Here is a 15,878-nt window from a genome sequence, read left to right as displayed (position 1 = left end):
TTTGGGCTTTTCAAAAACCAGCCTCACAATACCGTTATGGTGCCAGTGATGTAGCCAGATCAGGGCACTGCCTTCCCATAGTAATTAAAAATGTGGGCTGGATTCACTGAAACTATTGTACAAGAATAAGAAGCACAACTTATACAATACTCACCATACAATGCTTTTCTTTCTGGCTATGGGGTTATCTAGGATCATGTGATTACAATAAATTTTGACAAGGAGTGAAGGACAAAGGTGGACAGTCACCTATCGAAGTGCCGAGTCAGGATCAGAGAATGGAGGCAAGGCAGCCTAGAGACATTAACACTCGTCTATATAGCCATTCCTTAGTTCAAGTGGAGTGCTTGTTCAGTCAGCAATTATTTTCTTTTTTTTTATTTCCACTTTCTTGGCTAACAACTCTAGTGGCAGGGCATAGTCATCACACATGATTATTATAGTATGTATGCATTGAGCTAGACATTTAATAACTTATGGATGCAATTACACGTGAGTTTGGCTCATTTACATTTTTGACCCATAGCCACTAACAAAAGGTAGAGGCTATTCGTATGGTTCCAGACGCCGATTTTACCAAGCTATTCATCCGGCCATATGGCCCGGCTCAGTACACGTGATCCGGTTCATGTGTATAAAAACTTAAACCAAAAAGGGTCCTAAAACGAACGAAACATCATGGTCTGTTGGGGAATCGAACCCATGACCTCCAACCCATGACCTCCACCAGTGTGCGAGGCAAGGATCGTAACCACTGTGCTACGTGGCTACCAGCTAACCAGCTCTTTTAGTTTCTACCTTATATACGTCATTCAAGAAGAAACCTATATGAGAAGAACACCCAGTGAAGAAGAAACCAAAGCTGAACCCGTCCTCAACCCTAATGCTAACGTGACGTTTGCCTGTTAAGCACAATGATGAATTTCACTGTCTGTATGAAGGTAAGTTTTTGGGTGAGTTCGAGGTGAACTAGGGTTGGCCCGGCTTCGCTGGGATGCTTGCTTCGCTCACTCCAACCCTAGCTCATCTCGAACTCATCCAAACACTTACCTTCATACAACTAGTGTGTTTGATACTCGAGTTATGGGTGACACTGTTGGACGAATAGTACCGGACGAACAGGACCGCGCGATCCGAACCGGACGAATAGCCTGGTGATATCGGTGTCCGGAACTGGACAAATGGCCACATGCTAACAAAATCTTTTTGTTCAAATGCCTGACAAAATATTTATGGTCATGTTTTTTTACCATACGTTATGTAAACTAAAGCGCGTAGCTAGGCCATAACATAAAGTGCATTGTCTATTATCCTCCTGATCTTGCAATGAAGCCAAACGACACCTGTCACTACCTTTACTGTAATCATCATTCTCTTGAGAAGAAAATCCACTTTTCATTTTTGTCATCTTTCATACAGTAGTGCAATAAAGTATTATATATAGTGATGTATAGTGTATTGATGTTCATATGGAGATGTGTACACGTTTGGTGCATGGTTGAATGGCTTGCCTGCCAAGTGTCTCCTAGGGAGAAATGATGTGCAAGACTTGCAAGTTTGCAAGCAAGATTCTTGCACTGAAATGTCACTTTTCTTGCAAGTTACTCGCAGTATTTAAAGAATCTCGCATTTCATTTCTCCCTGGGCTGCATTCTGTGCTTTGCCTTTCTTAATTTTGACGTCTTCTTCATCCATACCGAGGCATTAATTTTTTGCACTGAGCACAATTAAAAGCCACAAAACTACATTATTTGAAACACTTGAGCGACTAGAAGTAGGAGTAGATACATCTAAAGTAATCATATGGATCAACCACACTCCGTATAATGCTGCTTTTAGTGATCTAGCTGCAATAAGCTGCGGTGGTTTGCTGTCAATTATGTCAAAAAGATGAGTAAAACATTATGTAATTTCTTGGCTGAGAGTCAAAATAGGGATTTGTCGTTTACATTACCACCTAGTGATCTCTTGATTCATGGCTTTATTCAGTGATCCCTATTCCCCTTTTAAAATGTGCATATATATATTTGCATATGCTACATGTCAATCTTTTACATTCATGTTCTTTGCTAGAATGTCATCACTATTACAAGACAGATTGTAGTAGCTATGCTATTGGAGGATGATGCTAAACGAGATGACTTGTTCCTAGCCAAGATACAGGAGTATTTGAGAATTACTGAACAAGGTAATGCATTGCATAAGAAATATTGATATTGTTCATGAAATTGTTAATATTCCACTACTTGTTTACATAGTCAACCATCAATATCTTCGAAGGGAAACCATTTTAAATACACACAGCGAGCAGTCTATGTACAGCTTTAGATTCTTACAAATTTAGCTTCTACCCTTCCACAATCAAGCTTTGGAACAATTTACCATCACATATTATTGGTTGCAGCTCATTAGATGATTTTAAGGATAAGATTAGAATGCACTTTAATTGATATTGACCTTCACTTTAATTGATAATGACCTTATTTCCTTCCTTTCCCCAATTGTAATATACTCATTAATCTGAGGTCATACGATTATGATTACAGTGGAATCTCAGTTATCCGGACCCCACTTAACCAGATTCTTGGTTAACCGAACTACGGAAATGACTGTTCTATTAGAGTAGTGACTGTTTTATTAGGGTATTTGATAATACTGATATTTTAACAAATATTTCTTTATGCTATTTTAAGGTTACAGTTTCTGAGACACAGACTTTTCGACTTATGGACTACCCCTGGTCCCAAGGGGTTCAGATAACCGAGGTTCCACTGTATATATATATATATATATATTATAAGCCAGCCTGGAACACTTAGTGTTGTGGTAAGATGCTAACTCTCAAAGTAACAGGTCGGTATTTCGAGTACCACTGTAGGTAACAATTTTTATTTGGGTTTTATACTTATAGGAACATGTTTGTTGCATGAAGTGCTTTGACTGCCTATTAGGGTATTTGAGCATTCTATTATAGTATATTGATCTTTTTCACACTTTTCAGTTTGGCTAGATATTATTCTGAGGTGAAGGGGGACGGCCAAGCCACCCCCTCCCCAATCCCAGCTGAGCGCCCAGCTCCAAAACAATCACCCATGCCTCCGACCAAGTATAACTCGACAATGGATAAGGCTACAGGCTTGATTTCTTCACTGTTTGACATTCCTTCGTCCACAGACATCCCTTTTTGGTACATATAAAATACACGCATCATGGACTTTCCTTTGTTGTCCTTTGTATTCCAGTTATTTTTGCTAACAAAAATAACTGGAATAGCTAAAAAGTAGTGAAACAAGAGAAATTATCTATACCATTGCTGACAGAGCACTTCTCTTGCATATTGTTCTTCATTTGTAACATTGTGTAACATTAGCTGAAAACAAAGGTAAAAAAGTAAACAAACAAGTAGAAGAAAAATTAGGAATTTTATTTTAGATTAAAGAAAAGAGAGTAGTAAATAAAGCAAGGGAATAGTTGAAAAGTAGTAAAAAAGAGGTTGTCTATGCCTAATAATTCCTAATTCAGTAATGGTTATAGACTGGTTAGTATATCTGCAGGTATAGATTGTTTCACTGCTTTTTAGCTATTCACCTATTTCACTACTTTTTTTTAAACCAGGCGTGTGCCCACAGCTGGCAAAAGGCTGGCTGTGGGCGTGCACCTGGTTTACTGAAACTTTTTTCCGAAAATTGTATGTATGTATGTATATTTGTTTGTCTTTTCGCACCCACGTGAGCAAAACTTTGTTCACTAAAAACAGCCTTTACATGAAAATAAACCCATATAGAGCCTGTATTAAACTTCTGGGCAGGTAAGCTTGGGTTTAAGAGTGCCGATTTGAAATACGGGTGAAACGGGTTTAGAAGGACACAGTAAAGGCCTTTTCAAATGGGCTCTACGGACGTCAAACAGCAACACAGTCGGCCTCCTAGGCTACCGGAGTTAAAAAGGGGGATGCCTGTACATATGTGAACAAAAATGAAGAGCAGCTTTGCCTGAAGAATTTGCGTAAGGAAATGTTATAGATTAACTGTGTAGTAGGCATGGCCCACGAAATGAAATCACCTAAAAACCATCCTCAGTTTCCCTGACTACAATGACACAGTATTGGTGAGGTAAAACTAAGCCCAAACAAGCTTTCAGATCGATCCGAAACGCTTTCAACAAGTTGCTACGGAATTTTAAAAAATATTTATTTAACAGAATTTTCTACTGACTGACTGCCTGACTTACTGCTTGACTGACTGACTGAATGATGCCTTCAGACAAGCGTAACTCTATAACGGCTAAGGCTACGGGCTTGATTTTTTCACTGTTCAACGTCACTTCAGTCCGAAAGGTGCCTTTTGGCATACCGCAGTACATACAATGCATTCTTCATGGACTTACAGTAGCACTGTCCTTCTTTGTGTTCCATTCATCTTTGCTGACAGTGAAAAGTGTCGATTTGACGGTAGCACGTGATGGCTTCCCTTCATAATGAAATCGTCCGTATTTTCATAGTGGCTATTTTGATTGCTTTTGAACAGTTCTTGATTTGTACTGCTGTGTAATTCGTACTGCTGTGTAAAGGGTTGAACATAGCTGACAATGAAGCGTAATGGATACTTCACTTCTCAAATGATAATTGATATAACTGGGGGGCGCGACACTTTCTTTCTTTTGGTTTGCATGGATTGCAGAGGTGTTTTTGAACTGTTCTTGATCCGAATGCTGTGTAACGGGTTAAACATAGCCGACAATGAAGCGTAATGGATACTTCACTTTTCAGACGATAATTGATATATAGCTGGGGCGCGTAGTGTCGTTTCAGATGCGGTGTGCGTGGGTTCACCAGTCATAATAATTATTTGCAAAAAATGTTAACAAACAAGTACACAGAAAAATTAGGAATTTTCAACTAGCGTGGGGACATAGCACATTGATAAAAAGTACTGAAGCAAGCTGGAGTAGTGCATGATATTAAATCACAGTAAAACAGTAAGAAGTGTTATATCCCTACTGTGCTCAAGATACCATAATGGTCGTAATTTATGAAATATTTTGTAATTCTGTAATTACATTAACTGCTAAGGAGGCGTATCTCGAACAAAACGTTTTAACCCACTAATAATGCACAAAAGTATCTTTTTAACTGTTTTACAAGTACATAGAAACATATGGAATTTTCAACTAGAGTAGGGACAATAGCACATCGATAAAAGTACTGAAACAAGCTGGAGTAGTGCACGGTATTATAAATCACAGTAAAACAATAAGAAGTATCAGTAGCGGATCTAGATGGGTTTCTGGGGTTTCAACAGAAACCCCCTTATAAATTTAGCTCAGTGGAAGTCTAAATACATAAACATTGTTGTACTGACAATTTGTCATATCAATCAACTATATACCTCTGTATTTCAGCAGCATGCATGTAGCTGCACTTAACTGACATCATTTATAGCTATTAAATTCTCAGCAACACTTCACTTTTCACCTCTCACTGGATTAAAAACGATCAAGATACTCTAATAGAGCAGTCAAGTAACTACTCTAATAGAGCAGTCAAGTAACTACTCTAATAGAGCAATAAAGCTACAGCTTACAGTCACCATATTTGCCCTATAGTTAGCTATAGTATTTACAGTTTAAAGCATTGGATTTATTGTAATTGCTAACTAAAAGTAGCCTGAAATCCAATCTCAGAGTTTCTAAAATCTCAAAAACTTCTGGAGAAATGTCATCAGATGCCTTATCCAGCTATACCAACTTTTAGAAACCCCCTTTTAAAAATCCTATATCCGCCACTGAATATTATATCCCTACTGCACATTTCCATTATGGTATCTTGAGCATAGTAGGGATATAACACTTCTTATTGTTTTACTCTGATTTAATATCTTGCACTACTCTAGCTTGTTTCAGTACTTTTATTGATGTGATATATAGTCCCTACTCTAGTAGTTGAAAATTCCAAATTTTTCTATATACTTGTAGAACAGTTAAGAAGATACATTTGTGTGGATTAAAGCATTTTTTTTTCTTTGAGTTACTCCTCCTTAGCAGTGTTTAGAAATGTAATTACAGAATTATGAAATATTTCATCAAATATAAAATACAAATTACTATGATTCAATTGTGTATGTAGCAATAAAGCAAAATCCAAATTTTAGTTTAGTACACTGTTAATTAATTCAGTTAGGTTTGTTTGCTGTATGGCACCTGGTTTTTAGAAGTAGCATAACCAGGAGCGGATCTAGGTTTCAGAAGGGGGTGCTAACATTGGTTGGTTGGCTAAGAAAAGTAACAACTGGTTAATACAACTAGCTATAGTGTGCAAAGCACACTCAGCATGTGGAGCATGCTCTATCTAGAAGGGTTTGGGGGCATGCCCCCTACAGAAAAATTTTGCAAATTTAGCCTATTCAGTATTAAAATTTGGCAATATTTTTGACTGAAAAATGATGTAACTTTGTTTAAGTGATTCATAATGCTTTCACAATGTGAGTCACCTAAGTGTAATAATGATGAAATGACACCATCATATATTCCAGAACAATTGTAATACTAGCTGTAATATAAGGGCACAGCCAGTAACTAAAAATATCAAGACACACGATAGTGTGTCGTGCGGCCCAAGAAGCCGGCGCGCCACACCGTGATTATATTAACAGGAAGAAAGAAAATGCAATTTTCACATCTATGTAGCTCTGTGATCCCTTATCCGATTGGAACCAAATTTGCTAGAGACGTGCCGCCCAGTTAGGGGAGTCTACATACCAAATTTGAAGAAAATCGCTCCAGCCATTTCCGAGATACAAGCGAACAAAATTTTGTTTTAATTTCTTCGTTTTTTTCTTCTTCATCTTCATTTTGCACACTTCGCAAAATTCGCCATAAAACACGAATGCGTGCTTGGATTGGGCTGAAATTTGGCACACTTAAAGGGCTCATTAAGGCGAATCTCCATACCACCTTTGGTAGGAATCCGATGAACATTCACGGAGTTATGACCGATTATTTGCGTAAAATAAGGTCGAAGGTCTGTCACGCCTACAGGGTAAACCCCTTGGAGGAATCAGTTGAAAATTGATATGTAGATGGAGCAACCATCGTAGGAGTGCTTTTTTGTGGTTTGAAAGGAATCGAGATAAAGACCATGGAGATATGACACAAAACCCAACCTGTGTTAAAATTATGCGATCGATTTTTATGAATAAAAAAACTATTAGTTTTCGTGTCTACCAGGCAAACCGCTTAGAGCAACAAGCTGAAAATCAGTATGTAGCTGGAATAATCATCATAGAAAGTTCTTGCAGTAGTACAGAAGAATCAGATTACAAATCACTGAGTTATGATTCGAAAGGCAACTACGTGCAGCAAATGCGAGATCGAGATACTCTAATAGAACAGTCACCCTAATAAAGCATTCAGCTGCATGCATACATTGCAAGTTATTCTGTAGGGAATTCAGCTACAAACATGTCACCCTGTAGTCAGATCAGCTAGAAGAAGGTGCCTGATAGAGAGTTCAGCTACAAAGAAGCCATCATGTAGAGAGTTCAGCTCAAATAAATCACTCTGTAGAAAATTCAGCTACAAACAAATTGCCCTGTAGAGAGATCAGCTAGAAGAAGTTACCTTGTAGAGAGTTCAGTTACAAAGAAACAATCACGCAAAGAGTTTAGCTGTAAACAAATCACCCAGTAGAAAGTTCCGCTATGAACAGATCACACTATAGAGAGTTCAGTTAGAAACAAGTCATCCTGTAGAGAGATCAGCTAGAAGAAGTTACATTGTAGGCAGTTCAGTTACAAAGAAACAATCATGCAAAGAGTTTAGCTGTAAACAAATCACCCAGTAGAAAGTTCCGCTATGAACAGATCACACTGTAGAGAGTTCAGTTAGAAACAAGTCATCCTGTAGAGAGATCAGCTAGAAGAAGTTACCTTGTAGAGAGTTCAGTTACAAAGAAACAATCATGCAAAAAGTTTAGCTGCAAACAAATCACCCAGTAGAAAGTTCCGCTATGAACAGATCACACTGTAAAGAGTTCAGTTAGAAACAAGCCATCCTGTAGATAGATCAGCTAGAAGAAGTCACTTTGTAGAGAGTTCAGCTACAAAGAAACCACCATGTAAGAGAGTTCAGCTGCAAACAAACCACTCTGTACAGAGTTCAGCTACGAACAGATCACCCTGTAGAGAGATCAGCTAGAAACAAGTCATCCTGTAGAGAGTTCAGCTAGAAGAAGTTACATTGTAGAGAGTTCAGCTACAAAGAAACCACTATGTAAGAGAGTTCAGCTGCAAACAAATCACCTGTAGAGAGTTCAGCTAGGAACAAATCACCCTGTACAGAGATCAGCTAGAAACAAGTCATCCTGTAGAGAGTTCAGCTAGAAGAAGTTACATTGTAGAGAGTTCAGCTACAAAGAAACTACCATGTAGAGAATTCAGCTGCAAACAAATCGCCCTGTAGAGAATTCAGCTACAAACAAATCACCCTGTAGAAAGATCAGCTAGAAGAAGTTACCTTGTAGAGAGTTCAGCTACAAGCAAATCACCCTGTAGAGGATTCAGCTACAAGCAAATCACCCTGTAGAGGATTCAGCTACAAACAAGTCACCCTGTAGAGAGTTCAGCTAGAAGAAGTTACATTGTAGAGAGTTCAGCTACAAAGAAATTCAGCTACAAAGAAACTACCATGTAGAGAGTTCAGCTGCAAACAAATTGCCCTGTAGAGAATTCAGCTGCAAACAAATCACCCTGTAGAAAGATCAGCTAGAAGAAGTTACCTTGTAGAGAGTTCAGCTACAAACAAATCACCCTGTAGAGGATTCAACTACAAACAAGTCACCCTGTAGAGAGTTCAGCTAGAAGAAGTGACATTGTAGAGAGATCAGCTACAAAGAAACTACCATGTAGAGAGTTCAGCTGCAAACAAATTACCCTGTAGAGAATTCAGCTGCAAACAAATCACCCTGTAGAAAGATCAGCTAGAAGAAGTTACCTTGTAGAGAGTTTAGCTACAAACAAATCACCCTGTAGAGGATTCAACTACAAACAAGTCACCCTGTAGAGAGTTCAGCTAGAAGAAGTTACATTGTAGAGAGTTCAGCTACAAAGAAACTACCATGTAGAGAGTTCAGCTGCAAACAAATTGCCCTGTAGAGAATTCAGCTACAAACAAATCACCCTGTAGAAAGATCAGCTAGAAGAAGTTACCTTGTAGAGAGTTCAGCTACAAACAAATCACCCTGTAGAGAGTTCAGCTAGAAACAATTCACCCTGCAGAGAGATCAGCTAGAAACAAGCCACCCGTAGAGAGTTCAGCTAGAAGAAGTTACATTGTAGAGAGTTCAGCAGTTTAGCTGCAAACAAATCGCCCTGTAGAGAATTCAGCTACAAACAAATCACCCTGTAGAAAGATCAGCTAGAAGAAGTTACCTTGTAGAGAGTTCAGCTACAAACAAGTCACCCTGTAGAGGGATCAGCTAGAAACAAGCCACGTTCAGCTAGAAGAAGTTACACTGTTGAGAGTTCAGCTACAAAGAAACTACCATGTAGAGAGTTCAGCTGCAAACAATTCGCCCTGTAGAGAATTCAGCTACAAACAAATTACCCTGTAGAAAGATCAGCTAGAAGTTACCTTGTAGAGAGTTCAGCTACAAACAAATCACCCTGTAGAGACTTCAACTACAAACAAGTCACCCTGTATAGAGATCAGCTAGAAACAAGCCACCTGTAGAGAGTTCAGCTAGAAGAAGTTACACTGTAGAGAGTTCAGCTACAGAGAAACTACCATGGAGAGAGTTCAGCTGCAAACAAATCTCCCTGTAGAGAATTCAGCTACAAGCAAATTACCCTGTAGAAAGATCAGCTAGAAGAAGTTACCTTGTAGAGAGTTCAGCTACAAACAAGTCACCCTGTAGAGAGTTCAGCTAGAAACAATTCACCCTGCAGAGAGATCAGCTAGAAACAAGCCACCCATAGAGAGTTCAGCTAGAAGAAGTTACATTGTAGAGAGTTCAGCAGTTTAGCTGCAAACAAATCGCCCTGTAGAGAATTCAGCTACAAACAAATCACCCTGTAGAAAGATCAGCTAGAAGAAGTTACCTGGTAGAGAGTTCAGCTACAAACAAATCACCCTGTAGAGAGTTTAGCTGCAAACAAGTCATCCGGTAGAGAGATCAGCTAGAAGGATCACCTTGCAGAGAGGTCAGCTACAAAGAGATCACCCTGCTTCATCTTTTCTTCTTCCTGTAGTAAAGAAAAAAATGACAGGTTAAAAAGCCCTAAAGCCGGCCATAGGCCGGCTTTGGGGTATACAAATACAAAAAGAAGTGAAATCTAATCCAAAACAGCCAAGCTGTAAAAAAAGAGTGCAGCCCTGAGAAAGGCTATGGTGAAAAAAGATGTGAAATCCAAGGTGGCGGCCAAGAAATGACTGTGATGGTAGGTTAATGAATTTGGTGCCGCTTGGTCTTGGCACAAAATTCACCTGAATTGTCGTTATTAAAATTTTTACCATTAACCTACCATCACAGCCATTTCTTGGCCACCACCTTGGATTTCACATCTTTTTTCACCATAGCCTTTCTCAGGGCCGCACTCTTTTTTTACAGCTTGGCTGTTTTGGATTAGATATTCTTTACATAAAGAACAGGAAGGGGAAGGATGCAGCTATACATGATCAATACTTGCCATTAATTTTGTGCTTGAAATACCTTAATTTAGCAGTACATTAAATTTAGTAATTTTAGAGTTAGGTTTTTTGCTGATTGATTGTAAACATCAATTCACGAATTAATATAATTTATTCAGTAAATTCATCAATATACAGCAGGGGCGTAGGCAGGATTTCCAAAAGGGGGGTTCTGCCCTACACGTGTACACGTGTAAACATGTGTATTCTTATAAATTCATTCGCAATAGCGAGTAGAGGTACTTGAATTCCTCTGCCTGAAGACCTGTAGCTACCCATTTCAGTGGATTTGTGTAAGTTAATTCAGTTCTAGTTAACCAGTATCACGATTTAAAAAACTTAACTCTGAAAAGGGGGTTCGTCCGAACCCTTTGAACCCCCCCTGGCTACGCCCCTGTACAGGATTGCTAAATTTAGTGTATTGCTTGGCTTAAGGTATAGCTAGTGTGCTTTACAGTCTATGGCTCAAACTACAGGGAGGGTGTAACATCCAAACAGAACAATGAAGAGAGGGCAAGTATATACTCACCCTACAGTGTGTTGAGTATGCGTACGTAGAATTTTCCAGCTAGGGGGGTCTGGGGTGATGCTTCCTCCGGAAATTTTTGGAATGTAGCTATCACAAGATTGAATCTAGAAGCTATTTTTAACCAAATACTCTATTGTACTGAAAGATTGTGGGGTACAAGATGGATGAGTTCAGTTGTAAGCAATTTTAGAAAAACAGAACTTCACCTTTAAATGCTATTATAGATTATAAGGCAATACATAATAGTGGATTGTCAAAGATATACACAGGATTGGATCTTTAGTTCACTGTAGAGATTTAACATGCACACAAAAATAATTTCAACTTTGTAGTATATATAGCCACAGACTGTTCTGTTACTCTGACTTTTCAAATACAGTGTGTTATTTTACAACCAGAGTCCAAAGTCACTTACATATACAACTAGTTTTTGGCCACAACTAACTAGGGCTGAGCGATTCTACCGTTTTAGCGATATATCGCGATATTTTGTAAGTATCGAATCCTGATATTTTGTTATTAACTATCATGATACCATGCCTGTACATTATTGTCATTAAAAATTCATTGTTATGCTGTACTAGGCTCAAGAATCCTTAACCTAGTTACCCCTGCAGAGAGGTGTGAACACCATAACATAACTTCAAAGCATGTGTTATAATAACTGTTACTGTAAACAAGGATGGTAATGGCTAGTTTGATGCTACTTTTAAAGACTTCCTTCAGGAATACTGAGGAATACACCATGTAGCACCAGCTATGATTGACGTATTTGTAAGTATCATGAACTATTCAGTATAGTGAATAGTGGCTTTAGTATCGATCGTGATACTAAAATGGCAGTATCGCTCAGCCCTACAACTAACCCCTTATAACGCGACAGCGTAAATGCTGTGATATCATTTGAGCTTATAAAGTTGAGCTTCAAGGGGTTTTGGAGTGCAAATCCTGTATTACATTAAATTTTATTAGCTTAATCAATTGATGCTAGATTCAGATAAATGCAGCATAGAACATTGGTACTAATAAAGCAAAAACAAACAGTTCTCAGATTCTACAGCCTTGTTAACTGTATACTGTACATGCTAAGAGATTAACTGTTTTACTTAAGCGTGTTAACCCAAGCATCAATGTAGCAACAGCTGAAAATACCCACTATATTATTAAACTGTTTGACAGAAGTTGTTCTCAGAAAGTGATTAGTATGTGGCAGGATGTTTGGAGCAATGGTAAGATAGCAGTGCACAGGTCAAGAAAACACACTGGCAACTTCTTGAAAAAACATTATGATGGATTTTCTATTAGAGTAGTTGACTGTTCTATTAGAGTATTTCGATTTTTAGCAGCTTTTAGGTTAAATCTCACACCAAAAGTATAATTTGAACCCCTCTTAGTAAATCTAAGTAAAGATTAGCCATTCTCCCTTCTCTTTCCATCTTTTCATTACCCATGCATATGTATAAGATGCTATACTGCAACTTCTAGAAGCTTTCTAGCTTACACATGGTAAAATTTTAGAGGAGGGGCAACACCCCAAGCACTCCCCCTAAATCCACCCTTGACAACATCATCTTGTTTTTCTTTGATCCTTAACCCAACTTCATATACTGTATATTTGATCGTATGAAAGACACGCTGCAGTGTATCATGTAGTTCAAGAGGTTTATAACATGTCATACGTACAACAGCATTATGTGAGCACGTCGCTGTTAGAGTAGAGATGCTTTCTATTGGAGTAATTGCATAACAAAAGTGAGTATACGTCATGAGATTTGTATTTTATCCCTCAGCTGGTTAATCCATGTTCACTTCGCTATTTGGTCTTTGTTCTATTGGAATAGATGGTAGGAGTACTTGAACAAAGCTAGGAGACCTTGTAGCAGTGCACAGAGTGTGTTGTGGTTGCAGAAAGCATTTGCTCACAGGTCAGCATAATTTGACAAATGTGTAGTTCATATCACACTAGCCCTCAGCCAGAAAGGATTCCTATGAATATAAATGGCAAGGAGAAAACATCCTGATTGCCTAGGTGGACTTGTAGGCATTGGAACATAAATGGATGGCTGCAGGATCAATGCTGCTTAAGGCTATGGATTTTTCTCCTTTTTACAATTTTTTATACATAACATCTTTAAACAGGCTGTAGGACCAGGTGTTCTGTAGACCTTTAGGACTGGTGGTATATAGCCTTTAGTGATGTGCAATAATATCGATAGTGTGACAATTGTACGTATCACAGTAATCCATTATTGTGATATGATAATAGCTTGTGATGTCATGAGTACTAATCAGATATTTTTATTTCAAAAACTTACAATTGAAGTATACATTTGTTGGTTTATTTCAATTATTTATTAACTCATGAGATTTGCTGTATTTCTGAATATCATCTCTCAACATTTGCTGTATTAACGTTTGTTACATAACTATTAAACAAACGTTAATACAATACCTACTAAATTATACAACTTATTATTGGATCTACTATCATGATAAATTATCGTATTATGATACAAGTATTGTGATAATCGATAAAATAGCAAAATCATTATCGCATATTACTAAGTAAATAAATAAAATAAAGTAGCATCTAGCCTTCCAATATTCATTGTCGCTATGAAGTACCCTTTCATATTCTGCTAAATTTTGTCTTTATGTTATAACCATCACAGTACGCTATAATTGCTCATTTATTGCATACCTTGTAGTTGTGAGGGACAACAGATATGTCACCTTACGGTATATCATCAAGAAGCAAGCAGGTGTGTGTTATAGCTGTTATAATGTCAGTCCCATTACATGTTATATTAATAGATGGTGCTACATTAAATTTTCTAATGGAGAGCATTAAGACAGCTCAAACCATTAAAGGTGATCCATTTAATTGACACCATGTTATTATCACCTACACTTTACTTTTGCATAGAAATTGTGTATTGGTTGCATATACGAATTTGTAGTTTGACAGATTCAGAGAGGTTCTTAACCCTATTATTATTTATAGAGGCCTCAGATGTGGTTGGCTCTCTTCTGGACAGCCAGACAGGTCATTTCTGTTTGGTGCTGTTTCCACAATCCCTGAACTCCAACCTTTTCAACTCAGTGGAACCCAGGGTTTTTGTCTCTAAGCACAGGATTGCACTAGTGCAGTTATCTTCAGTATCTGGTATGTGTATGTGTATGTATAATAGTCTCTCTACTACAGTGGCCCTAAAGGTCGCGCCATGCGCCAATATCTAAGCGACAATATCTGTGCGACGATAGATAATATCCATTTGACAGTAGATGATATCTATGCGATGGTAGACAATAGTTATGTGATGATAGACGATTACCTATACGACAATAGTGATGCGATGATTGATGATGAGATGATCGTGTGATCAGTGATGGTTTTGTGTGACGATCTTTCAACGGACCAATGGTCTGGGCATATAAGGTCTCCGTCGGAACCATTTATGTTGACACATTTAGTCCGGCTGGACCACTTGTGCTTGGTCCACTGGGACCAGTTATGCCAGTGCAAAAAAATATCCGGGCTGAACAAAAATGGTCCACGTTCGCATTCACACTTATAACTATAATCAAAAGCATATGCAAGGCGCACTCTCCACTATTTATGCTATAATAGTTCCAGCGTAACTACGTATAGTAGTAGAAAATTATCCAAGCCTTTGTTATTTAACAAAGTTAGGAATCATTATTTTATTCCTTGCTTCTTTCTTGTCACTGCCCTCATCAATTTTTAAATATCCACATCAAATTTTATTTATTTGATTTTAGATTACATGAATGCGAATGCACTTTCATGACAGAGGGAGGCATAGTATGACCATGTCTTAAAGTAAATGCATTAGCTGTGCATATAAAGAGTAATAAAGGGATTGGAGACCCTCAGCTCTTGTTCAACAGGGTGCATGGGTACACAGTCTTTGCACCTTTCAAGATCGAAATACTCTAATAGAGCAGTCACATACTCAAATAACAAGAGTCAACTGTATAATTAATAATCAATAATCACCTCCCACCTGCATCAGTTTTTGCTCTACTAGGTGACAGAAAACAAGCAATAATGATGGCTTTATCTATAAAATTAAAACTCTTCAGCAGAACTTACTACACAGTGTTTTGTGAGATTTACACATTTTTAGTGGTACCACCATTCACAGTTGTCACATTTGATCCAACCATTGTCTGTATCTTGCATTCCACAAGCATGACAAAAATTATCTAGTGATTCTGAAGCATTAAGAAGCTTAATAGCCATATCATTACGAAGCTTTGAGATTTCACTCGTTGTACACATGGTTGGTAATGGCTGCCTTTGTATAATACACTCTGCAAACTTCATGACAAAGATGAATGATGGCATTACAGCATAACTCAGTGGGTAAGTCCCTACTTTGGCACATTAGCTATAACAATTATTTGCTCAATGCCAAAGTAGGAATTTTTAAAAATGCTAGTTCACAGTATGGATTGGTGTAGATATTATGCAGCCATTTCTACAGGTTTTTGCAATTGATTTTGTCACCTTTCCAATTGACTTCGTCCTGTTTGCAGTAGAGTTTATCACCTTTGCAATAAAATTCGTCCCGTTTTTTGTCAGTTTTGCAATTGATTTTGAAGCCATTAGTTGTCTGTCAAGTTAATTAGCTTGTTCGTG

General features: G+C 38.0%; 1 protein-coding gene across 6 annotated transcripts in view; it reads left to right on the top strand.

Moving 5' to 3' along the window:
* The window catches only part of LOC136242377 (GPI transamidase component PIG-S-like), an 89,321-nt gene that overhangs the window by 15,116 nt on the left and 58,327 nt on the right, over positions 1 to 15,878 (top strand). For 5 of the 6 annotated variants that reach the window (XM_066033791.1, XM_066033792.1, XM_066033790.1 and 2 more), the window contains 4 exons: positions 2,074 to 2,188; positions 13,921 to 13,974; positions 14,027 to 14,083; positions 14,217 to 14,378. In XM_066033791.1, coding sequence (XP_065889863.1) covers positions 2,074 to 2,188; positions 13,921 to 13,974; positions 14,027 to 14,083; positions 14,217 to 14,378 — 388 coding nt within the window. The remainder of the gene's footprint in view (positions 1 to 2,073; positions 2,189 to 13,920; positions 13,975 to 14,026; positions 14,084 to 14,216; positions 14,379 to 15,878) is intronic. The other variant, XM_066033793.1, reaches the window with a different exon arrangement.

Source organism: Dysidea avara, chromosome 13 (genome assembly GCF_963678975.1).
Source record: "Dysidea avara chromosome 13, odDysAvar1.4, whole genome shotgun sequence".
Classification (NCBI taxonomy): Eukaryota; Metazoa; Porifera; class Demospongiae; order Dictyoceratida; family Dysideidae; genus Dysidea; species Dysidea avara.
This window is presented reverse-complemented; position numbering and strand designations above follow the sequence as displayed.